Source organism: Drosophila melanogaster, chromosome 3R (assembly GCF_000001215.4).
Source record: "Drosophila melanogaster chromosome 3R".
NCBI classification, from domain to species: domain Eukaryota; kingdom Metazoa; phylum Arthropoda; class Insecta; order Diptera; family Drosophilidae; genus Drosophila; species Drosophila melanogaster.
The window spans coordinates 21,693,022-21,720,673 of record NT_033777.3 but is presented as its reverse complement, the minus strand read 5'-3'; the positions used below and the strand labels follow the sequence as shown (position 1 = coordinate 21,720,673).

General features: G+C 39.7%; 1 protein-coding gene across 1 annotated transcript in view; it reads left to right on the top strand.

The window, feature by feature from the left end:
• The first annotated feature begins 1,013 nt into the window (after nucleotides 1-1,013).
• Nucleotides 1,014-27,652, top strand: part of CG31176 (uncharacterized protein) — a 47,358-nt gene continuing 20,719 nt past the window's right edge. Inside the window, exon 1 of the mRNA NM_169963.2 lies at nucleotides 1,014-2,355. Within this exon, the coding sequence (NP_732650.1) occupies nucleotides 1,334-2,355 (1,022 nt within the window). The 5' untranslated portion in view covers nucleotides 1,014-1,333. The remainder of the gene's footprint in view (nucleotides 2,356-27,652) is intronic.

Below are 27,652 nucleotides of genomic sequence, written 5' to 3'. Positions count from 1 at the left end.
AAGAAAAGCAAGAGCAAGATCACGAAGCAGCTAAATCTGTTGTCCATGAATTGGATTAGGATTGCGGAAGGATCTGTGCCGCCAAGTGATTATTACAATAATTTTTCGAACAATATATAGTCAATAGGCGTAAGTTTTTAAAATATATTCAATAGGAGTTAATTCATATGGTTCATACAGTCAGTTAGGCATATTGCAAAAATTAAAAAAATATATAAAAAGGAAATTACAAAAGACATTGCTCAAAATTCAATCGAATCTAAGCAACAAAATAAGCAAAATACTTCCTATCGCCACCCTCCCACAAATATTTATGCTGTTGTTGTACAGGTGCAGCAGGTGTCGAAAGCTCCTTGCTCTTTTGCTCTCAGCACAGCGAGCTTTTCAAGCCTTCGTTTTGTTTTTGTTTGCTTCGCTCCCTCTCTCGGCTTGTGCCGGTTGTTGTTTTTGCTCTTGCTTTGGAGTTGGTATTTTCATTGATAAATCCCAGTGGAGCCGAAAACAAAATCACAGTCGCTTCTAAAATATATGGCATGGTGGTTTTAAAGTTTTACCGAATATCGGAAAAATATAGATATATATCTGGGAGATATTGAATGTGTAGTGTCAATTAAAAGATTTTCACAATCGTATTTACTAAAACAACAGCTTTGATAAAACACTTAAAAAATATTGTAAATTGATAACATTTTCGTGCAAAGCAAATGTGAACAGGAAAAAGCATTTTTAGGATGATGTCTCGACACTTCCGTGTTTATATTTTCCTGTCTTTCTTCATTTTACTTTGTTATTCTGTGATGATCTTTCTCACTTGGAAGTTTCGCGAATAACATTTGGCAAACAGCTGAGCGATGTTACTCTCTCTCTCTCTCAGGCACTTTTTAAATGTAACAGGTGCACCGCAACAAGTGTCGATCGAAGCTTTTGCTCTTTCCGTTGGTAAATGTTAACGAATGTTACTTAACATGGCGATAACAGAGCGAACCAAGTTAATTCCGTTTCCGACTCGCACTCCACAGTCGATAAAAAGCTTTCGTGCGAGACAGACGTGTATAACGCAGTAGCTATTTTTTATTCGAACCAAAACCAAAATCCAAACCAACTGCAAACTGCAACTTTGGCGCGACTTTTCGCGAAGTGAACGAGCTGAAAGCCAAGCGAAATTAAATGTGAAAAACAAGTGTGCATGGCAGGCGGCAGAGAAAGAGAGAAATAAGGTGCATATGTGCAGCAAGTGTAACGATACCCAATACCCGGGCTAAAGCTGTAGAAAAAATAATAAAAAAACACAAAAGAAACAACAACAAATAATACCCCTTAGTGGCCAGCAGCCATGTCTACGAAACTGGAGCAGCAGCACTCGAAGCCCATTCTGAGTCCAACTCGATCCCTGGACGAAGGTTTCGAAAGTGATCCGGATCGGGTTTCCACCGATTCGGAGCATCAGACAAGTGGAACCACTAGCACCAGCACTTGCAACAACAGCAATGCAGCAAATACGGTCAGCAACAACAATGCCAGTAAGCTCGCGCAGCTTAGTTCGGCGGCTACTGGGGGCGCCACTAAGACGACGTCCGGAGCAAATGCATCCAGCCCCTCAATGGTGAACTCCGTCAGGGGCGCACTCACTTTGGCCGCCCCCCAGCTGCAGAGGCGGGAGTTCTTTGCCAAGGATCAGGGGAAACTAAGGCATCAGGCACCCCCGCAACAGCCACGCCTCCAGTACCAAAAACAACGACAGCCCCTCGTTCCAAGTGCCGCCTCCAGTGTCCACAATCACCGGTTGACCGCGTCGATGCAGCAGGGATCTTCGGGATTGGGCAATAGTAGCCTGGGAACCGGAACTGGCACTGCTAACTACCGGCGCGGACGTCGGCTCCACGTGAATCCACCTCGAACCGGCATTAGATCCCATTCGGTGGACGCCATTTCGCGGCACAATCGCCACGGCTACGATCCAAGTAGCCTGATCCTGAAGCACGACGGAAATGGCAATATAAGCAGCAGCAATGCCGGTGCCACCGCCACCCGCATGCTGAACTACAAGTCGCCTGGCGGAGGCACTGCAGCCGGAGCACCGGCAGCCGGACAGGCCCTACTCGTCCAACCGATTTCTAGTGCCACCCTATCTCCACTGGTGGCAGCGGGCGTGGTCGATGTGGTCGAGGGCGGTGGCTCCTCGCCGGTCATCGCCTCGGCCACCCACAGCCTGTATACCTTCTATCCGGCGGAGGGGAATCTCCAGGTGTGGCAGACGGAGTGCGGCGATCTCACCTACAAGTCCTCCCGAAATATGCATCAACTACACAAGGCACCCGTGTGCTGGACGCAGTCCATTCCCAGGCAGGCCAGAAGGTGAGTGATCAGATATGGTTAATATAAAAGAAATAATTAGGACAAGTGAGAACGTTTTCTGAGTGTTTCTAGATATTTATTAAAAACCAAAATCCATAAAATAAAAGGAGGAGTTATTTCAGTAAATATAACTTAACTAGAGCTCAATATATTCCACAATATTTGTTAAAACTGAAACATCGACTTTTGTGCCTTCCTTTAAAATTAATCATTGCCTGCTCTCATGAAGAGAGAGCAAACCATAGCATTTAAGTAGTATTTTTAGTTAGACGAGCTTCGCTTAAGTCTAGAGCTCAATAAATCGTTCAAAATGTAAGCTAATTAGTTAATGGTTCGGTTTTATTTTTGGCCAAAAATGAAGTCAAATGCCATTTCATCTATAGCGCTCGGCCAGAGTGAAAGTCTTTTCAACAGCATCGGCAGCAGCAGCAACAAACAGGCCAAGATATACAGAGACAGACAGAGAGAGAGAGAGAGATAAGATATTGGGGGAGAAAGAGAAAAATGGCCGGGGCAGACACATGTGTCATTTAACTTGGCCGCGGGGCAGGTTGCAATGTTGCAAGTTGCTCTGTGGCAATTAAAATGCCTTCGGAGACTAAAACTGCTTCACATTGATTACCCTCAGCTCCGTCCCTTGGCACATTGTTAAATTTGCCTTTACATAACTTAACATTGCCCGGGGTTCGCCCGAAATGTGTGTGACCCCAAATTAAACGCAAATTGCAGTCCAAAATTCAGGCACATAAAGTTTGCCAATTTCGCGCTTAACATTTCCAAAAGACATTTTAGGTTTTTGCTTAAATTTGGGTTGGGTTTCGGTTTATTTCGTTCGCTTGAAGTCTGTTACAATTTTTGCCCACAAAATGTGTCTGAAATATTTAATAGCTCTGGCAATCGTTTAACTTTTATGACTTTGCACAGATGTAGAAACGTCGAGGTGAAGGGGCGTGTCATTGGCTAGAAATGGCTAAATTGTTCCATTTTGCCTATATCCGAGAAAAGCCATAGTTTAATATAAGTATCCAAAAGTATCTCATTTAAATTGGAAAATCAAATAGGCTATTTCTTAATTTATTTTTTTTCTTGTGTTTTTGTTGGAAAGAGTGCATTTTAGTTTACTATAAAATTGTCTAAATTTAACTAGGACACTAAAAAGATAGCAAGAGAATTGTATTAATATTGTACTCTACTTCATCCTTCATGTGGATTTTTGACATAACTATTTGGTGTGGTTAATAATTAATAGTAAATCATTCAAAGTTGACTTGCTTGTTTTAAACCCAATTTCCAATACGAGCTCTTTTACTTTACAAGTAATGGTCATAATTAAAGAAGTTATAAAACTGATTTAAGACGAAAACGTATTTTGCTGACTTCTGTACTTTCTTTCCTTTTGATATTAATACATAAGTAATAGGCTGATTATTTATTTTTTGCCAAATGGGAAATATTTTGAATTTACTTTCAAATTTCGTGTAACGCCTAAACGGTTTTTGATGTACAAATATCCGTCTCAGTTTCATTTGGGGCTTTCATTGCATAAGCACACGCAAATATGTTTATTAAAAGCCTTTTACTTTGACTAAAAGCCGCCCACTTCAGTGCCGCAACTATCTGCCCCAATAGTTGGGACAGCCGCTAAAAAATTGCAAACATTTCAATCAGCAGGAGCAGACATGCAAAGTGTATCAAAAGCGAAAGAAAAATGGCAGCCGACTGCAGCAGAAATGTTGATAAGACCTCCAAGGGGCATTCAACGGAAATGTGTGCAATCAATCAAAAGGCTTAGGCAACGAACTTGATTAGTTCAACGCACTATAAGTTGGTTTTGCCTTTTGGAATTTGTTGTGTTAGCGATTGTAATGCTTTCGCAGTTTTCTCTATTACGTATGTTGTCGTTGTCGATTCGAGCTGAGGTTCGATTGATATCGCACTCGAAAACACAACTCACATCTCTGTTGCAAATCAAATTGCATGATGCGCAAATATTTCGGCTTCGACGACTCCTCCAACACCACAAGAAACAATAAAAGTAAAAGTTTTTTATTTCGCTTAGGCAAATTTATTTACATACTTTTGGGTAAATTTTGCTCACCTCTGGGTCTTTTTCACAATGTGTCATTCCCTTGTACACTTTTGCTTTTCATGAGACATTAGTTGTCGCTTGTTTTTTTCTCTTTTTCATGGATGCTGTGTGGAGATGGACGATGTGTAGGTGTCCAAGATGCGAACATTTGAAAGTGTTTTTTATTTAGCTGTTTTTTTTTTTAACTCTTTGATGGGGTGTTGCTGAAGATATGATGTTTTTCGGCGTGCGAAAGTTTTTTTTGGCTGATGAGCATGGAGTAGCGCTGTTTGATGTCTGCCCGATAGTGCCAAACTTCCGCTTTATGCATATTATGGGAAATTACTAACATGTATTTGCATCCGAAACAAGTTGGCTTTGCAAATGGTGTTTGCATGCATGAAGGCATTTACAAATTGAACTTTGATTTTGATCGGAAATTGGTTTTTAATGGTAATTCATTAGAAATTTTAAATTACTATAGATAACTTTTTTTGAACCCATTTTTATCTTATCTTAAATTATGATTATAGATTATTAAATATACAACGCGAGGAAAGACAATGCCTGTGGGCCATGTTATAATGCATATAAATATCATGGATAGAACCAGTAATATTGCTGCCCTTGCCAAGGCTCCGTTTTTTATGAAAATCTTTAATGATGACATTAAGGAGCCAATAAGTTTGTCACTTAGCCATTGGTATTTGCCACTTGGGTCTTGATTCGATAAACAAATGCCGCTAATTGCTCCTCATCAGCCAATCGGGAGATATCTAACCATAATTGCTCACTATTTGCCATGCCGGAGGTGAGGGCCAAAGTTTCTTTCTGATTGCTGTTTGCCAATCACTTTGCCTTGCTGCTAGATAATAAACTTGTTGCTCGGCATTCACTTTGATTGCTCATCATTGTGCTCATCACCAGCGCCGAAATCATCGGCAAATATGGTGCCTAATTAAAAGAAATAAAAGCTTAAATAGAACCAATGGCGATCTTCCGTATTTGACTTTTGAGCTTACTGCTTCTCCGTTTTGCTTGGTGATTTTTTGGCAAAGTAAATACAAATACGAAATTCGTCTCTCAATATTTGTGGCGCAGCTTGGCGATTTGAGCTGTGGGCCTAAAAATAGATCAAGTATTGTAGGAAGAGTCTCAAGGGGCAGCCAAATGAGACACGCAAACTGTTTTTTTTTTTTTTGGATTTACATAATGCTGAAACGGGGATTGTTGAGTCTATCTGCTAAATTGTTGTGTTGACTTTAAGCCAAACGCTGTCACACAAACACGAATGACTTAAGCAACGAACTTGTCATTTATGCAATAGGATAACTCGGTGTGATTCATTTTCTTGGCTGATCTCTTAAAGGCTTTTCAAGCATTTTCAATGTCAAATTGCTTTGGGTAATTGCTTTTTTAAAATACTCATTTTTGTTGGCACCCACACTTGACAGCGCTGAAACACTTTCAATTTCGAAGCTTTGACGTCTGTTTTAGCACCATTTTTGGCCGAGTCATCAAGACAAAAGAACTATTAAATGGGGATCACAATTCTGTGGAAACTTTAACTTGAGTGCCCCCACCACACTTCCACCCGCTCGACTCTGTCAATGACATCAGACACTGTTGAAAATGAATAACCCAAACAAAAACCGAAATTAAAGCAGCCGGAAATGCAGCGCAAAAACTTCCCAAGCTCCGCTAGGGTTTCCCGCTCAACTTCTGTTACATTTTTGCCATTTAGCATTTGCCACATTTGTAATTATGCGAAAATGAAAACCGTCCGACCCGGTGAGTCACAGTCACCACCACCGGTGTCAGTTGTCGACACCTGCGACCGCTTTGGGTCACGGGCCAACCATGTGAACCCACATGTGAAGAGTCGGCGAGAGTCGGGTTCAGTTCAAATGTTCAGCAGGGTCGGTAGCGAGCCAAATTGTAAAATGCAATAAAATTCGTGTGCTCTATGGCTGCGGCTTTTGTTTGAGTGCGAGTCATGGTAATTATCTCTGGCATATGGACAAATGAATTTTTCTACTACCCCGCACGGTGTGTAGTGCATTTTTTTCGAGGCTCAGGCAAGGGAAAGTCATCAATGTATTAAAATCGCCAACTGTGACTCTGGGGTTGAAATGGATCCATGGGAATTCAGAAACAATATATAGTTAGTCATTACCGACTAAGTAAACAGTAATTTAAATTATTATATTCCATTTGTTGCCTTGGTTGTCTATATAATCATAATTAAACCATTTAAATTTCATCAACACATAAATAAGTTAAATAAAAAAAAAACGGGTTGGAGAAAGATGCTCTCAAGATACAAAATTCACTGCCACCAATAGAAGCAAGCCCAAGAAAACCGCAGAAACCTCACTTTTAATTTGAAAAACAAAATGCAATTTAAGCGAGGCCAACGATTTTGATGAACCGCTTAGATGTTGGGCCCGAAGAAAAGCCACAAGGAATCGAGATCCGGGCGAAAACTAGAGAACTTGGCAAATAAATACAATTTTAGCACCTTTTGCTCCAAATTCCACTCGGATAGTTCCGTTAGACGGTTCGGGTATCAATTGTTATTATTATTAATTAGAAAAATATTTTGCTGCCAAGCCATCGCCGAATCCCAGGCCTAGCCGTCCCAGAACCCAGCCTAGCCCAACCCAAGTCCAAACATCGCCTGACTACAGTTATCGGTGCAGAGGCATCAAACCACTGGGAGCTGCAGCCCACAGCCAGGCGAAGAGTTACATATTTGGTCCAGAGTTTTGATTGGAACTCCTAGTTGCCCTGACATGCGAGCCCCGCCGCTTCGTGTCAGCAAATTAGAGAAATATTTTGTTCGTTCAGTAATTGGCAATTGATCCAGAGATCCCCCGGAACGCTCCGGAATGGAACCAGAAACGAAGCTTTACAAATTGCCGCGAAGCTCGTGGAGCACACGCCCCGAAAAATACGTTGGCGAAATCAATAAACGTCTCATAAATTATGGTCACCGATTCCAGTTTCTGGCTTTTGGCGTTTTGAGCGGAGAATATCCGTAGGAAATTTGCATTTTCAAATTTCATAATTAGCATGACAAAGAGCTGGTCAACCACAAAACATTTGGCTACAAAACTATATTTAGAAATTTATGGTCAGCGAGATTCTTTTAATTTTCGCTTTCAGTTAAGAAAAACACTAAAAACATTTAAATTCAATAAAATTATGCAAGCTGCTGCTAGGAAATCAAGTATACAATTTTCAAAACATGCTAACAAATTTATAAAATTAACTCATTTACTAATCACACGTGTGACTGAAATTGTAATACAAATGTCTAGGCATTTGGATAGTAATATAAATGACAACAAATTTGGAAACTTTCCTTTTGCTAATTGCCTGAGTGCTGTTTTTTCGACGTTTTTTCTAAATTCTTATATATGGATATTTTTCTAGCCATGGACTTAATTACATAAATTCACAAAATATGTTAATTAGAGACTTGCAGAAAACTTTGAATTTTGTTTTATTTTGTCATTTCTTTGTGGGTAGTAAAAAGTAAAAGCAGGCAAATTTCGAATACGCCATAAAAATGAGAGAATTTTATTAATTCTAAGTCAAAAAATACTTTCTTTATTTAAATAAAATCAGAAGCAGTCATTAAAAATATCAAGAACTGATTACATCAACGACTTGGCTTCCAGTTAACTTAACAGCCCATTGGACTTAAGATAAGATCAGGAACGATTCTAGGTTTTTTATAGCAATCACAACTATTTGAGAGCTTAGCACTTTCAGTAAAAATAATTACAGGCATCGGGCCACTTCATTGAACCAAGCGAGTTAGCGAAATCGAGGAACAAAGAAATATAAAATAATCGTAAAAGAACAAACGAGCAGCAAGTTAAATAAAATTGTTACCCAAATGTACCTTTATTTTTTATTGATTTGGAGTGCGTGACAAAAATAATGAAAACACGAAAAAGGCGAACAAAGGGAAATAAATGCTGAAAACTATAAATTAGAGAGGAAACAGTCTCCAGATTCTGGACACCATTTTATGGTTGGTGCTGATTACGCAATGAGAACCAGCGAAAAGAATGAAAGATGGGAAATTTCATCTTACAACTAATTTATGTAAACGGAAATACCAAAACAGAGTCTGAAATTTGAAAGTTAGCCAAGTTCCTTGACTCGCCGACTGGCCGATCCCCTTTTTAGACGAGTGCGTAGATCGGCTTAATTGCTTACCAGCACTCAAAACTCAAATTTGTTTTTGTGTGCCTCCGTTTTTTTTTTTTTTCACACGCTTGCGCTCCTCAAGAAGTTCTTTATAAAGTTGTTCGCCTCAGATTACTATAAACAATTCTAATTCAATTTCGGTGGCCCGGTCTTTGTTTACTTGGCTTTTGATGGATACGTTTTTGGGGTCTTTTGGCCAGAGAGTGGCAAGAGTTTTTGTTGTCATGCAAATGAGCCAAGTGACAGGCCAAATGAGTCTTGTTTGCTTTCGAGTGGGTGTAATGCTCATCAGCAGTTTACGTTCCTTTTGTTTTCGTTTTGCCTAATTGATTTGGCGATTTAATTGGACATACTTTGATCTCTGGATTAGTGAATATAGAAAGACATGTGATTAATGAGCTACATAATAAAGTACGGTTTAGAAGTAAAAATATGAACTAACAAAGTATAGAAGTTATACAAATTTTCTCTTCTATTCAAATATTCCATTTTATGTGAGCCACTGAGACTTTTTAATTTTTCTAGCCTATCAAGTATTCGCCATCAACGTTAAGAAAGTACCCAAACCTTATATAGAGTCACAGTCGGCGATAAGAGAGCTCCAGCCATGTAACCCGTGTGCCTCATTTGTCTTGGAGCGGTTGTGGTTGCCGCTGGAGATGTTGCTCCTAGTGCTGTTGCATACACCCTCACAGAAATGCACTGACAACGGGGACGGCATATTTTCAACACCTGCCTTGCCTCGACTTTGCCCGTCAACCTTTGTGCCACTTTGCCAGTTCCCAAAACTCACTTTTGTGTCATTGCAGCAGTTGCTGCGCTGATGCCACGCTGATGCTGCTGCTGTTGTTGTTCCTCTGGGAGATAAGCGCCAAAACTATTTGCCAGCAAATGGTGTCGTTGTCTCAGCTGCTGGGGATCTGAACCTCGGAACCTCGGGTACCTGGGGGCCTCGGAGGAAGTGGGGCGGGGATGTCGGTGCGCTGGGGAAGTCTGCCTGCATGCATTAGAGCAAGTTGCTGGCAGTCAACAAATTAACTTGGCCAAGGAGAAGGAGAAGACGCCAGGCAGGCAAAGGTAGACGCATCACTGGCTTTTCAGTTCCCCCAGGCCCCCAGCCACCTCCTTGCCACCCCTTGTTGTGACTGCAAATATGCGAACTGCGCATCTTATTAAGAAAGAAAGTACTTTCTGTCAGGCAGCTGTTGTTCGTTGCCGCTGACTGTTTTCTACTATATACACTACCTAGATATGAGTATCTTTTATCATACACTTTCCTGCTTAACCAAGCACAATCAGTTCTGCCAAATATACAAGTGGGGATAGTTAAGTGAATTTATAGATTTGACCAAAAGTAATAAACTTATCTGGTTTTTAATATATACCATTTTGATGCTTTGGAATATTTCATGTCTAATTAACTAGAATTAGCTAGGAAAGTTATGCATAGCCAGTATTGTTTTGAACCTATTTTGCTAATTTTGAATCTATTATACATGAGTTTTAATATTTTTATATAAATCTGCTTAAAAATATCTTCAATTAGGTACCAATCTTAAATATTTGGGGCACTAAAAGTGTATTTGAAATTCATCTTTGGCCATTTTTCGGAATTTTTTCTATTATCATCCATACAGTATAGCGTTTTTTCATTCAGTTTGCATTTTCAAGTGCCGTGCGAACTTCAACTTGATGTCTCGTTGTTGCCGAGCCACACAAGATGACTTCCCCAGCCACAAACCAAGTCGGAGTTGCAGTCTTATTACACATACCCAGCCTAGAGCCCAACTGGTCGGACTTGTTTACTGGGGTTTCCATTCGGAGATTTTCTATCATAATTCCAAATGCATTTAAATTGGCCCGAAAAAAAAACGCTAAGAAACCACCAGGTTGCCCAACAAGATTTATTTGTACTTTTTCGCCTGTTGACTTAATTGCCGCTAATGCAATTAAACACAAATATTTTTCTTTTCGCTGTATTTAGTTTGTCACAGAGCGTAAATATTTTTTGTTTAGGTAATGTTTTTTGCTTTGCTTATTTCCTTAATTAAATTAATTGCAAATAATAGTGAAGTTATGTTGAGCATGTGAATGGAATTTTCAGACATACCAAACAAAAAAATTAGTGAAAATATGCGATAAATATTTGGATAGTGGTAATAAATTTAATGTTTGTATGTTTAATAACTTTGGACTTACAGAATATGAATGCCTAATGTGGTAAAACTAAACAAAAACACTAACAAAGTTTGGAATTCAGTTTTAAATTTATATTCGTTATCTCTAATAATGGGATAGTTACTAGAGTTCGAACCTGTAACTTCAGATTCAAAACACTATTTATAAAGAAAGCTTAACTAGGAACGATAAAGCTAATCCCGGAAAAGTTCTTACAAAGTTATGATTCGTTTTATGTTTTCCTCAACTCGTTAGAGAGTTATATAACCCGGCAGCAATCATAATGGTTAGGCATATACTGACCACACTCAATCCCCGAGCACCGTTCCAGACCCTAAACAAGATGATCGGATAAAAGAAAATAGTATACGAGTTCACTTTCCTATCCACGAATCCCGACTTGATGTTAATGATGGCCGGGTGGTGATGTAATTTGGTCTGCGCTCCTAATTAAGTCACGCAAAACTTAAGCTAATTTGCAGCTTTAGTTCTTCTTTGGCCACTACATACTTCTAATTGGCCTCAGACTCGAAGCGATTATGTAAACAAGGAAGTAAGCGACTTGAGTGCGTAAACAAAAACTTTTACTTGGCTGCGGGCGCTATTCGTTGGCTTCCATTCGACATAAAACGACGGAAACTGGCCAGAAGCAGAGCCAAATTGAAAGTGGGCGGGAATTGCGGGCTGAAACTGGGCCCAAACTAAATTTTTGAATAGGCTTTCTGATCACTTGCCAGCCACCTAATTGAAAACGAAAGCGCAAATAGGTAGCTGGAAAATGAAAAGTGCAAATGGTAAGTAAAATACCATTGACAGCCATCGATAATCGAATGGCAACAATGAAAACCCTTAGCGTCGACACTTTTCCTTCGCTTTTCTTTGCGCCGAACACACTCTTGATTTCCGCATCGTCGCCCTGTCCGCTTTTCATTTCGATTTTCCTTACGTTTTCCATGCTCATTGGAGCGCCGCCGAGGTGAAGGGAAGTTTTTCGAATGGAAATGCCTGATTTTGTGTCGGAGTGTTGACCACGTTTAATTAACAAGAGAAGTGCAGAAAACAAAACCGAAATGAAGTCAACTCAAATGCATTCCGTTTAATTTAGCCGACCCCATTTTTCTTGTATTGTAAAGCTGATTTTATTTATTTACATGTTTTCCGTCGGCCATAAAAGTTATAATTTGACTGATTTCCAAAAACTATACATATTAAGTTCATCATGCCACTTTACTTACCTAACCTTGAAAAAGAAACATTTCAATGCAGAAGTTTAGTATCCAAGTGTCTTGTTTTACTTTCATTTGATGTAATGCGAGAAGAAAATGCATTATAATTTAAACCCCGAGTACTCTCTCTTTCATTGGTGATCTTGGCGATCGCCGCGGCAACAACGATAATTTCCTGTTGGAGAAAAATTGCAAGTCTGCTAATTTGTTGTAGATAAACGACGCAAAAATAATATACAATTAATTGCTATTCCAGCTCGGACTTGAAGTCGCAGCTCGGATTCAAGTTGGCGGTCAGATACAGATGCAATGGCCGATGGAGCCAAATACATTGCTCTGGTATCCCATGATCAACCGCCGGCAGCTTCAGCTCCCCGCTGTCTTTAGCTGACAGATCGAACCCTTCGGTGGGGCGATGGGCAACGCCCACACGCAACGATTCTTCGATGGCAATTTGGAGTTTGGGGCGCTCTGATCGGCAAATTATGAAGTGCCAAGGAAGCCATTTAAACGATTTAATGGCACCCTGCGTTTCTCCGCGTTTCCCAATGATCGTAAATAAACAGAACGTGGAACGTTGAACAGAAAGCAGAGCAAAAGTATAAGTAGAAGTAGCTGTCCCCCATTTGGACCTTCCTCTCCGATGATGAAGCCCTCCTGGTGGTCGGTTGGATTAATTCTACATTGGTCGTGGACTGCTAGTTTTGCTGGGCGAAATGCGAATGGATGAAATGAATTCATTGGCTTGAGATACGTCAGTGTGAGATTCGGTGAAGATCAGCAGGAGACGCACCTGAAGATTCCATTCATGCGGTTTTTACTCTTGATTCATGGTTTATTACCATTTACTCACATAGCTCCCTGCTGCTTGTAAATTATGTTATTCAATTCAAGACGCTTGTAGACAACAATAATTTATTTTTGAAACAAAACTTTTAGCCTAATGATGGCTGAGGCGATAATCAAGGTTTTTTAACATTTTAAAAATTAATATTGTTTACTTTAATCTTGCTTTTTGATATGCTTTATAAAATCTTTTAGTTTCCTAACATGTTAGTTGAATGTATCAAATTTTATAGCTTAAAATCTTATTTGAGCATTAAATTTCCATTGCATGGCTGACTAACTAACCCCATTAGAATGTATCTTTGTCTGCTAGATTTCAAACACAATTTAAACTCATTTACAAGCCGCAAACGAATTTCACCCAACAACTGCTCCAATGTGCAGTACCAGGCATCAGACAAAGGCAAAGATAAAAGTAAAACCAAATTGTTACCCTCGGTTCATCCATCGCACTGCAGATTTGCAACAATGTCGGCTTGTAGCGGAAGTTGTAGAAGTATCTTATAGTTTGCGGCGATCTAAGTGTGTTTGTAGTGCGCCTTTCTGGCAAATGATTTGGGAGATGAACTTGAAGCTCGGTTGAGATTGTGACTCGTGGCTACGTCGTCATCATTTGATTAATTTTTTTCTTTGTTGGAAAGTTTTCTTCATTTCATTTGTTTTGTTTGGGTTAATTTTTTTTTTATCTGTCTGCAGCGAAGTGAAATCTTCGGCTGGGCTGTGTTTCTCAAATTCCGATTCCAATACCATATTCCAACCTAAGAAATTCAATTTTCCACAGCTCTCGGATCGGCTAGGGTCTTCAAATTCAGCTCCAACTCCGATTCCGATTCAGACCGCATGCCAAATCAATTGTGTTTCCTAATAATCACAATAATTCGTTATTTCTTTTGTATTTCAATTTCGGAGTGCGTCGTCGTCTTTTTCCCCAGGCATCTATCTTTAGCTTCGAAGATTGTCAAGTGCTGGGCACGTACTATCAGATACTCTTGGCTTTCTTTTCATTTTCATCTTTTTCTCCCCAGTACGCGTACTGGACTTTTTCTCCACGCTTGACCAAGTCGCTAATTACGCAAGCACATAGTTACCCGAGGCCCTGGAATCGAAATGAAAGCATCAATCCTATCCAGCAGATACAAGATGCTCGCTGCCAGATTCGTTTACATCCAACTCGTTTAGCACTCAATACGGTCTTCCTATGCATATTAGTTATTAGTCCCGTCATAATTGAATTAACACCAGTTTCGGACCCGACTTTTCAGTCTTGACTCGAAAATTTTGTATCTCGCCAGCCGTTGTCCACGATCTCGATCTGTTTCTTTTTCCGCGGATGACGCACGATGTTTGGCTGTGGCCCAAGTGCCATTCAAGTGCTAAAAACTTGCGAAAAATTGTTGAATAAATAACTTAAGTTTAAATACAATATTTGTTTAATTACGTACGGGCCTACTGCTGTGCTCACTTATATTTAGATAAAATTTTGCATAAACTCTCACCTACCACCACCGTTTCAAAACTGATGTCAAAAGTACTATGTGTATACCTATATCTTATATTTTATTTATTAAATTTAATAAAAAAAAAGCAGCGTAATAAAACTGCTATCAAAGCTAAACCACAATTACCAAATTGGCCTAGTGGCAATATCAATTTGTATAATAAATGTTACAGGTTGCCCCAGCTAACTCATCCATTTATCCATGCATCATTATGACTTACCTAAGCATCCAGCATATATATGATGATAGCCCCAATTTAACTAACCGTTTAACGATCTTGCACATTTCCCCAACTCGTCGAAGCCCCATTTTCGGCGGTTTGTATCTCTACCAGTAGTGGGCTACACTTGAGGGGGCGCCACTCGAATGCACGCAGTCTGATTACACCAGATTTTCGTTATTTTCGTTAGTGGCGGCACAGCAACGGCTTTAGCGGGAAATTGAAAAACAGCTGGATAACAACATCAACAAAACGGAGCCATAGCCAAAGCCAAAATCCAGCAAACGAACGCGACGCTTCAACGCTCGTCAAACACTTCAATTACGAATTCAATTTGTTGCTCATTAAGCCGCTGAAATGTTTATCAACATTTTCGGCTGCTACTTTTCGGCTGTTACTTTTGTTGTTATGCAATTGGCACGCGCTAAGGTCCACAAGCAAAAGCCAGCATTTTATGTTTTTGGATTATTGTTTGCTCAAGCTATTTCATGAGCAATACTACAATATTATTGCTTTTATTTTTGCTAGAAGCTCGGTAGGAAATCCAGTTGATAAATCAATTTAATATCTAATTATTTCCAATCTATTAAACATGGTATTTTAGCTTGAGCATAAGACAAGAAACTAATCATGTACATAAAATTAAAGAAAATATCTATTTTTATAAACAAATTTAAGAGATCATCCGTTCGGGATCCCAAAATTTGCCTATGCAATACACAATTCTTCACTACTCCATAATCCAGGGTATCAGCTAAATGGCTTCTTCTAACTTAGCCCTTTCTTTATTGTTTCACCGAGGCTCCGTTAAATTTTGTGTGTGTGTGGAGATTGCATTTCCTTCACGTTACGTGTTGAGGTTGAGGGCACTTGAAGAGAAGTTTTACGATCACGATGATCATCACGCTGGCAATGATGACGATAGTGTAAAGGCTTTGCCATTGCCCTTTACTGTGTGTTGTATAACAGGGTAAAAGTTGCAGTGCCCCCCACCAGGAAACCACCTCCCGCTTCCACCTGCCCCTCACCCTTACTCTTACCAAAATGAGACTTTTCCGGAGACCATTGCAGCCACGACTTAGGACTTCAGACTTCACATTGTGTGTTTCTCACGCACTTTAACACCATTTAGTTGATAACAATCGCAGAAACGTTGCGCGCCGCTTTTTCATTGCCGCCCATCGCCATCTCCCTCCGCGTGCAACGCCACTTGCCACTTGCCACCGCCTTAACTCAACTGCAAGCCGAAGATGCCGTTTGGCTTTCCCAAATAAAAAAAAACACGAGAAAAGGCCCCAGACATAAAAAATGTACGCCGCGATAAGCAAAGTCCACTTACAAACGGACCTGAACCTGAACCTGTGCACCCAACTGGTTGGCGGCCAAAAATAAAAAACGGAAAAGATGAATAAAAAAAAAAACGCCAGGGAAAAAAGAAATGCACGTACCAAAAAAAATAGCAGGAAAAAGTACACATCGAAGGAGAAAGTAAACGTTAACGAAGCTGCCGCAAAACGTTGAAATGTTGCAAAGAAAGCAGTCGACGCCGACAAAAAGGCTGAAAAGAAATATTCCTCATCTTTTTCTCTCTTTTTGGGCAAGTATCTGAAGTTTTTGGGTTTCGGCGAATGATGAGCTTGTGTTGAATTTGGTAATTTTCAGAGAAAAATGCGAAAATCAAAGTAACCTGATAAGAGTACTAGAAAAGTGGACAACCTTTCTAATACAGATTAGAATCCACAGCAACTAATTTCATGATATATTTTTTTAATGCTTAATGAAATTGGCGAATCATTCCGTTTAAAGTGTACATTTATGTACTATAACAAAATTAGAAAATCATATTAAAATCAGTGCGTTTTAAGTCCTAGAGATACTATATTTTATTCAATCCCTGCATTTCCATTTAAAGCATCGAATAATGTAGATAAGCGAACCCTTATTAAACTAATTGAACGAACAATTTCCGTCACATCATAAAACGGATCTTCACTGTATGTGAAATTTGCTGGCAAGTTTTCCCAGCCTAAACGATGAACTTCCGTTCGGTATGTAAATTTTATAAATTTTTCTGAACTCCAACAGATCCAGATCTACCCCTTTCGTTCGTTTAACTCCATACAACTGTTACTGAAATTCCTGGCAAATGTGCTATGAAATCAATAAAGTATTCGAAGCATTTGAGGCAGCAGCTGGTGATGCTGCTGCTGATTTTGCCGATGCTGCAGCATTCGCCGTTTCGACCACTTTGTAGCTGCCACTTGTTGCACCTTTCTCCTTTGCTCTGGCCCCGCAATTCGATACGAGCCGGTCGATGATAAATTTCTGCAACCATAACGGCCACATTCGAGTATGTGCCGCTATATATGCGATAGACTACACTCAAAAAAAGTATATTTCATTAAGTGAAGAGGGTTATGAGATTGTCAGAAAATGTATATTCTGATTACAAAGCGATAGACCAAGAAATGAAGGTGGATACGAGAAGCCGAAATTTATATATGTACACTTGCAGATATTATAGAAAAAATTTATATTTTAAAATAATATTCCGAATCCCATCCATCGTATCTTTAAACAAATTTTTCACAGTGTACCAACCCCCACTTCACCTGCCCAACCAACAACTTATGCGCATAATTTTGACTTGATTTCATTTTTCTCGCATGCGATTTTTATGTTTTTTCTTCTATTCGTTTCGTCCAATTTGAAATTGAAATTCAAATGTGAATGCACCTGAATCAATGTAGGAATGGGGGATCAACGATCGATGGCCCAAGTTAGCCGCTGACCAGCTGGATATTTATTACCTCACAGCGAATGCAAATTTCCCTGAACTCCCCCTCGTTGTATTCCCTAGCTTCTGGGGAGAAAGAAAAGCTACCGGCGCGAAATTATGAAAATTTCCGCCGAGTTTATCGACCTCAGCTAAGGTTGAGTTTCGAACGATCGACACAAGAAACTAGAGAAACACGGGGAACATGGAAGTTCATATGTATAGTAGCAGCAGACCCCCATCAGAAACCAGTCCAAAAATCCATTGACAAGGTCACTTCCGTCACATGCCGCCAAACCGTGTCGTGGGTGGGTATTCACCTTTTTTGCCAGCCTTAATTGTTTGTCAAGGCGCTTTCGGCCGGGCTCCGAACTGGGTCAAGACACGCGCAGACTGGCATCCAATTGAGAGGTAATGTGGCGGGGAGAGGACACCACATTGACCCTACTTGGGATGATACAGATACAGATACGGCAGATACTTTTTGAAGTCTAGCTAACTGGAACATTTAGCTCGACTGCCTTGAGACCTTGCTAACGTTTGGCTAATGTTCGGCGGCAATTGACAGGTGCCTTGAATTATATTTTTTCCCACTTAATGCGCCACTATGACAGCGCTCCAGTTAAGTGTAATAACGTGTGACTGTTCGGGGTTTATTAACTGGATTACCGTACTAACTGTGCTAAACTAGCAGATTACAATAGATCTCAACGGGATTATTAGGGTTAGGACTACAAATTTGGCTTAGTTTTAAAAAATTTTATTTTATACGTAGCTACGAAGTTAAATTTATCATGTACTCATTTGATTCTTTTCTATTACAGGTATGTACAACAGCTCTTAAATGTTCCTAAAATTCAAAGATCGGTAAGAGACATACAAATCCATATGAGATAAGGGCAACACTGATTCGTATTTTTCTGTAAATATTACAAGTATCTTGATAAGAAGACCTCAGTTTTAAGCCTTGGAAAATCAAAAAAATCCAAAAAGAAATGACAGTTTTTAATTACAAGCAATTAGTAGACACAATTGTATCTGCAAGATACAAAGTTCATGACTTCATTTTCCTTTTTTTTTTTTGCGTTCTCTTTTGTTTGCAGACATTGTTTTTTGATACTTTTACTGTCGATTCTGTTGAGGTCTGAACAAACTTTTGGGGGGAAGAAAACCCTTTTAATTACAGACATTTACCTTAGAGAGAGAGGGAGAGAGAGTAAAAGATAGAGACATATAATTAAAATTGGCAACTGCGGTATATAGAAATCAAGAGTTTTTTGTATTTCTCCTCATTGAAAATCTTTGACGCGGATGTACAGAGCCATCACACTGAACAATTACAAGACGACGTCTTTATAAGTACACCTAAAATATTCAGGAAAGAAGCTCAGAAGAGAAATACCATAATAAATAAAACTTTCTCAAGTGCCGGCAGTCGATCAATTGAAACGCTCGACCGAGCAAAACGATTCAATGAAATAATTACAAAGCCAACCGCAAGACACATAGATACAGATGCCCATCCCCGCACTCCATTGCCCCCCGCCGTCACCAACACTTTGCCACTCGATGTCGCACTAGCAATTTGGAAAGTAAAAGTCGTACTGTCAACGTTTTTTTTTTTTTTTTGTCTGCGAGGTCCAACCTTCCTTCCATTCAATTGAAATCTCTGCCATAAACGATGAATTGATTTTTTTTCGTATATTCCGTGTACTTTTTTTTGCTGCATGCGGATGAGTTGGCTGAGTGTTTGGGCTGGTGTGTCATGTAATCAAAAATCACTCGCACGGATCAGTCGATCAATTACTTTGCTCAATCATGCAGTCATCTGCGAAGACTGACATCTGAGGAAGGGACTCTGCCGGGACTGACAAACGAGTGGAGCACTCGAGAGCTTTGGTAATAGATCTCTGCACTAGGAGGTTTCGTAATGGTTCAGAAACTATTTAAATTCATACTTGTAATTACGAATGCCTCGGATTTCTTTCGTTTTATTGTGAGGGAGTAAGTTATTATAGAAAAATAGGCCAAATTACTAATACTAATACTAATTATTATACAGAATGCTCTTGTAATTTACAAGTCATCAGCTTGTTTTTTTAGTCTTGAAGCACAGACAACTGCTAGTTCTCAAAATTATGTTTATAAATAAAAAATTACAAACAAAAAAGCATTTAGTTATAAAATACTTTTCGGTTGCTCTTCACATCTAAGTAAATGCAATTTTTATGAATATCTTGAGTTTATCGTTTTCGAGCCAATCGAATGCGATTATCAAAAGCAATTAATTGGCAATTAATTTTTGGCCGAGCTTGTGCTCGAAATCTGCAACCTGAAGCGTGGTACTCCCTGCTGAGATCAGTGGGTGTGTGTGTGCTGTGTATGGTGCCGAGAAGTATCTTGAAGGTTCGGTCAGCCACTCAAGAGGGTTCACTTTCTTCTTTCCCTCTTTCAAAGAAACTTTTGATGTGTGTGTGGTAATAAAAAGTGATGAGTGGCACCCGCAATCCACTTCCAGCCGCGTCTCGCCCCCCTTTCATCAACATCATCATCTCCATCCCGTTGGCATCAGCATCGCAGTCGCCGTGTGGCAAACACTTTCATTTGCCGTTGACAGAAGTCGTCAAGTGGTCAAGTGGTGGCACTATGGTAAATTTAAAGGGGGGATTGGGCAGAAAACTTGTTGCTGCCTCGTTTGTTTGTTCATCAACGTCATCATCAGCGTCAGAGTCGCTGTATCCAAAATGCTTGAATCGCCGCCGAGACACGAAGAAGAAATTTCACTTTCAAAACTCACAATAATTCCGGGGGGTATCCATATATTTATGGCGCGGGTGCAGCCAGGAAACGCCAACTTGTAAGCATAATTGTGTGGCAATTGTATTGAATTTGCATGCCTCGTTTCCATCCATTGGCGATTCGAAAATTGATGCTGATCTCGGTCTCTGTGGCTCTTTTGGTGATTTGTCGACAACATTTTTGCCGCTTAATTGGATTGTGGACGGATCTCTTTGTAGCTTTGTGGTAATCATAATACTTTATTTAAGTTTAATAATTGGCTGAGGCTTTTGTTTTCAGTCGATAATCGGAAAAGAGTGATCTCGCAGAGCAGAGAAAATAAATTAGGATGCTGATTTCCTGTTCACAATTGCCTTCGGTTTTCTCTTCAATTTGTGATTTTTCCTAGACGATAAGATTTTGATCGCCGAACAAATTGGTTGGATTTGCATAGTGAAGTTGGTAGGCAGTCTTTGTAATTAGTTTATATTCACAATTTAACTAATCCAAAATTAAATCCCAAACATTCAGTAAATGTATCTTAGCAATCAAGTTGTAACTAAAAAAATTAAAGCTGGAAGAAGTAGAATAAGTCGTAATAACTAAAGTCAATTTTCTAAATGAAAACTAATCAGAATAAATTATTCCCGAAGTTGAATATTCAATCAGTATTTAACACTTTCCCCTTGGCAACAAGACTAAATACATTTAACATTTATCATTTATCACCTTGATGTCATGACATAGGAGGTCGTTGCGAGTTTCTATGATCATAGTATTAATTATCCAGTCTGATTTGTATCTTTTCTATGCGATCTTAGTAGTGTCCCGTCAAATTTCCTCTCCAATTCGGGGCCACTATTCGCTGGCACTTTCCTTTCAGATCCCTTTTTTCCCCATTCCCCAAACGGGCCATAAACAATTTAAGGTTTTTAGCAGCTTTTGCTTTTACTCGAGTCGTGCGCGAAACCGTGAACCATTTTATCCCCCGAATGAATGACTGCCTGAAAGACTGACAGACTGCCAGCGATGGACTGGGACGCTCTGCTGGAAAATTACATAGTTTTTCCCCTAGTTTCTGTTCGGTTTTTGGTTTCGTTTCGTTTCGTTATTGTTGCCTTTCAAGTGAAACAAATAGAACATAACTTTTGCTTTCACCTTTTTCAAGGGGAGCCTCCTCCACAACAACAACGTCAGCAGCCACTCAACGACAATTCCGGGCAAAAATCTCCAGCTTTTTTTCTTCTCGTTTCCATCCATTATTTGCTGTTGCTGTTGTTGTTGTTGAAGGTGTATGCCAAAAGCGGACAGCGATGTTCGTTGGTAATTGCGTTGGCCTGCACGTGTACAAATTTAATGAGTATTAAATAAAAAATAAAATAAATAAATTGAATTCCACTTGATTCAGCTCATTAATCAATGTTAAAATATAACTTATTCAGTTGCGATGAATCTAAACATTTAAATGTTTAAACCTACATATATGCAAACATAAGTTCTGATTATGTCTGTTCTGATTATATTGATCTTATTTCAAACTTTATTTAATATTGTGCTTCGTAAGTGCCCCTTGTTTTTCTCTCTGCACCACAACAATGGATGGAGGCGGAGTTGTTGTTGGCGGCTGAAGTTGCTGAAGTTTCTGTTGTGGCTGCTGCTGCCGTTGAAGTTGCGTTGGCGTCTGGCGCTCAATTTGCATGCCAACAGCAGCCAAGCGAAGAGCTCGGAGGGACGCGAGGAGGGGGCGAAACAATTTGTTATTTGCCTTTTGCGGCTCGCGTTTTCTGCCATTTCAATTTTCGCAGGGGACAGGTGGCAGATGGAAAGGTGGGTTGGTGGGCTGGTGGAAGATGGGTGCTGATCTGGGCCCCAGAGACCGAGCTAACCCAGTGACCAAATGAACCACATTCTGCCAGCCCTGCAACTGGGAACTACCTAGATGTGTCTGCGGCTGCTTAGATATTCTGAGCGCGGCTGCAGTTGAAACTCGCGCGCGCATCCAAATAGATTTGGAATGCTCGACGCATGGCAAATGGCAAATGGCAAATGTTTGGGATCCCAATCCAAGAAAGTTTCTTTTGCTTCTCGGGCAGACTTTCGAAAAGAGAAGATTTGCTAATTTCGCTTGGGCAAGGGAATTTACGAGCTGTGCCAAAGCGCCTGACAGCTTGGAAAGTGCTGAGAAGGGCCAAAAAATTGGAAACTAGAAACCGCAGAGCTCCACATGTGATTTCGCACAAAACGCATCTCAATGTCGCCTTAATTAGGCAAAAGAAAATGATAATGCCATCGAGTCTCACGAAATACAAGTCAAAGGGGTTTTTCGATCGATAGGCCAGCCTGGGGTTAACCTTTGCCCAATCTTCGTGCAGGCCATGTAAAGGTTAGAGGTCAAATGTAATGAGGCAGATCGCGCACTCACATGTGAACTCTTTTTCTCTACATCCCCTGCAAGGGGCAAGTGGTTAACTGTTTGTTGCAACCGGTTATTAAGTCGCTCGGTTTGTTTACCTTTGCCATAAGTGGATTTATTTTTGGAGCCCTAATAAATTTTAATAGACGCGCGATTATAAAACAAAATTTGACAACCAATAAAATGCATAATATTTGCATTTATAATTTATGGCAACCCCATTAACATGATTAAAGTGTAATTTGAGCTTGGAAATGCGTTTCCTATCGAAAACCTTCCTAAAACAAGGGGCTTTGTATAACCACTCACTCATTAAAGCATTGGCCCACTTTAGCTACTTATATTTACTCGCATGTCGTAACAACGCCACTATGCAAAAGTAGGATAATTTCGGTTTAAACTTATATGCCACAATGTATGGCAAACAACCTCATCATCGCCACCATCTTCAACCATGTCAAACAATTATTCGAAAAAAACACTAATCTTATGCGAAATGTGAAGGTTAAAGCCAAAATCTAGCGATGGCAACTTTTGACTGATTCGCCGTTTTAACTAATTTTTAATTTACGTATTTATATCGAGAGCTTCAATTTACAGCATTTTTTTTGCTGTCGTTGATTTTTATTTTCGAAATGCAAACACGTTTCCAGATCGAAGCGAGCGGAAACTAGTTTCAGTACAATCTGCTTTAGGCTTTTCGGGCAACTTGGCTTAACCTTAGGCAATTTATTACAGCCAGTTTGATGTTTTCTATACAAGTTTATGCAGATCTTTTAGTTCAAGCTGCCCATTGATATCGAGCTGCCTTTAAATATTTATGAAATAGATTTTATGGTCAATACTTTGTCCACTCAACATTTGGAGACTTCTTTAATGGCTAAGTGAATGATTTGTGGGCAGCTAAATTGAAATGATTTTATTTTTATAAAGCAAAGAGGTGAGAATTAAAATAATGACCCAGTAAATTAAGTTAATGCACAGTAATTAATACCATTTTGATCACAGATTGGTCAATAATTAGTTGATTTGCTTTGAAGTATGAACGATATTTGATATTGATATTTTGAAATTTCTTACTTATGAGATACCCGCTTATTTTTCAAAAAGTAAGGATCCTCATGCAAAACTTTCTCCTTTATTCATCTAAATATAGCCCATAACTGATTTCTTTACATTATTCACCGTTACAACATCCGTCTTCACATGATGAGCTGTCAATATATAAATGCCCTAACAAAATGGCATAAAAAAATTATATAATTTAACACAGCCGGCTACAAAATCTCATTAAATGCACTAAAATGATTCGATTTACTTACTTTTTTTGTCGGCTGAAGTCATAAATTTGTTGCTCATTAAATCGCTGTTTAATGGGTTTTAGCACGCGGCCACTCACGTAATCGCAAATGACAAAAAACGTTTCGACAAAAGAGTTAACTAAAACTATCTTAAGTCGCAGCTCAACGAACTGTGACGAGACGGGCATAAAGGAAAATGAGTTTAAAACCTCCTCGGCTTCGCATCAACCTATATGTTTTATGTTTTATGGACATTGAAGAGCGTTTCAAATTTGTGCAGTAGCGCGACTTGAACTTTAATTAAGATCTTTGCTTTTCCCTTGAACCGTAATTAAAAACTGTTCACTTCAGTTCATACATAATTTCTGATGATTTCTTAATTAAATGATGTAAGCTGCGGGGAAAGTCAGGGAATATGTCAATTGAGCGGCGGCAGATTACCCCGTGACCCAAATTAAAAAATTAATTAAAGTGAACGCCCCAGCATGGTCTTGCCTCCTTTATTTTTCTCTTCATTCCTGGCCACTGGTCCACACCCACCCAAATTTTACAAACTAACCGACTAACAATTGACCAGCTTTTTCCCCTTTCCATTCCGTTATTGGGTCTGGTCGATAGACTAGTGCATGGGTTGGTCCCTGACCACAAACGTGGAGCGTTCCACGATCCCCAATCCTCGAACCCTGCCAGAACACAGCGCTGCCCCGGCAGTTATAATAATATTAAGCATACGCCACCTACAACAGCAGAAAAGCGAAGAAAAATTGCAGCTCGAATCTGCCCGGGCCCTGGGTCAACTCCCCTGTACCGTAGCCAAGCCGCAGCTCCTGCGCCAAAAAAGCAAGGCCCAAATAAAAATAAATAATAACAATATTTTTCAAACAACAAAAGAAATCAACAGGAGGAAAAGAGCGCCCAGAGCAGATAGCCAAGCTAACCGAAAAACCAAACCCATTTTAACCGTTAAGCACATTTGACTAAATCTGCTACACATGGGCGGCATCCGCATTGCGGGGGATCCAGCGACAGTGGCGTCCGCACAAGGGGGTCGTTAGTGGGTGTCCCTCCCAAGAGTAGGCGATCGCTGCAGGAAATGTGCTGGAGAACATCGGAATGAACTGGAATCGTTTGGATTGGCGGGATTTCAGTCGGCTCCCCTCTATCTTCTTTTTTTTCGGCGATAGCAGATCGCGGTACTAACAGCTAAAGATAACGAGAATAAGACAGGCTTAGGGTATTAACTAGAGCCGCTTATTAAATACTCTTGTTAGAAATAATTAAATAGTTACTAAAATTAAAAAAGAAAATTAGAAAATATAATTTTATTATGTTTTGAGTTTTTAATAATTTTTTAAGTGCGGGATTGGTAACTGAAAACTTTGCTTCTTCATTTTGAACACACGAAGTCTGTCAATTTTATTTTGTTAAGAATCAACTATTTCTTAAACTTGATTGCCTTTAGTATTGAACTATTTGACAAAGAGATCAAACATCATCTCAGTCTTGTATTTGTCAACCAGCTTTCGACATATCTGGGAAACCAAATTCAATGGCATCTCCATTTGTGGGTTAGGGCATGCCGAAAGGTAGCCACTTGTTGCAACAGGAAGCTGAAAGAGCCAGCCCACATGCACAGCACAATCGCACACACTCATTCACATAGAGGCATACACACACCGGCTGGCGGATCGAGTGAAAACAGTTAAGACAACAGCAACAACTGAAAAACTGCAAAACTGCGAACTGCCAACTGGCAACAGGAAGACCTTAAACTTGGCCTCAAACGTCAGTGGCAGCGGCAACGTCGTGAAGCCAGTACACAATAACAAATCCAACAACAACGGCTACAACAAAATAAAAACAACTGCAACTGCTGCACAGTCAAACACACAATTCAATTTTATTTCATTTACTTTGTTGTTGGCTGCGGTTGCCATTCGCCAAAGAGCCTGACTGTGGGGCTTTTGGCCCAGCCTCAGCCTGGTGCATTTGCTATTGCCATTTCTGTGTGTGGGCTGCAGCTGCCCCGCCCCCCGGCTCGTTTGGATGGCTCGAATCGTTTGGATCGCTTCCCCCTCTCCAATCCACCCCGCTCTGCGCCACTCCGCTCTGGTTCATTGCAGTCCGCTCCTCGAGCGCCAGCAGCTCATGAATGGGAAGTCGTCGCAGCTTCTAACTTATTTTCCTGCCTCCAGTTGTTGCGCTTTTTTGCGCTTTTTTGCGCTTTTTTTGGTACGAGTATCTACTTATTTTTTGTTTTTGTGAATTGGCGTAAAAATGTTGTGAGAACAAATGGTTGTTAACTTTTGCACATATTTTTGTTAGCTTTTTGTCGTTCTTTTTTCTATCTCTTTGTTTTGTTGATTTTTGTCTCTGGCCGTTGTTGTTGTTGTTGGCGCGTTAAATTGCGTTTAACTGTTAAGCTTTCCGCTGCCCCTGCTGTAAGTTCGTTGCCTAAGTCTTTCGTTTTGCGCGCGATTTTTATTGCCCATACGAAGTCAGTTTTATTTTATTTTATTTTCGTTTGCTCTCTTGTCGCTTATGAAATCCTGGCGTTGTTGTAATAATAATCATAAGTAAATATGTGACTTGAGTTGAATGACTAACTGACTGAGTGCAATTGTGTGTGCGTATGTCTGAGCCACGAAGTTGGCGTAATATGCCGTTAGTCGAAAGACTACGAGTGGTTCCGCTCAGTTTCTTACTTTATATTTTAGTGTTTATTGTTTTGGGTAGGGCGACAATTCCAGTTAACGAAGGTTAGCCGAAAATATGTTAAATACGTTGATTGCCATTTATTGCTTGGCCTGGGAATTTTATGTTACCCTCCCAATGACTGGGCTTGTGAAATATTAAATATAGTTTAAATTATTTGTTTAAATTGTACATATACCAATTTTTTGAATTTCTATTCTTTTCAATTATTTAATTCTTGTTTTATATATCAATATTCATTGATATATTCATCACATTTCTATGATTGCATTTATATGATATATGGATTTATTAAAAAGCATAACAATAACACAGCTTTCTACCTTGTTTGACACATTGTCACCTCTGCTGTTCACACTCAAATTTCAATACCACATAAATAAAAGCGAAAACGAACACCATTCATCGTGTACATAAATAACTACCACCCCATAACCTTGAAAAAATCACTTTAAAAACCAACAGGTCAAGTTGCCCAACCAAAAAAATTTAAATATTATGACATTCAAAATGAGGAAACTAAATTCCATTCATTAGGAAGAGCAGACAACACCCAGCGAATTAAAGAAGAAACAATCAGAATTGATTGTAGAATGTTAACTTTTGCTCATTTCTGTTTGTTAAGAAATCGTTAAATATATTCGAATGGTGTAAGATGAACGTCGCCGAGTTGAGCAAATAAAGTAGAATAAAACACACAGAAACTGGCCTTTCATATGCAAAAGAAACCCATTTACTATTGCGAACAAAACGAGTTGGGTTTAGTTGGCTGGGCTGGAACCAGATCTGTGAAGGTCAGCTCGTTTAGCACCTCTCCCCGAGCTTGGGACCATCTTCTATAGACAAGATGGGGCCGGAGGAATAAAATGAAGTGGGACGGAATAAAATTAAATCAAAGTGCTGCCTCCACTTTGCTGGGTTGACAATTTTAATTGCGTGCCAAGTGCGGCGCTCATAAATCATTGGTGGTTGTGGTAGTAGAAATTTTTACGGCTTTTTCGGGTATCTCTTGCAATTAGCCGCTGAACTAGCGTTTAATTTATATTATTAGGT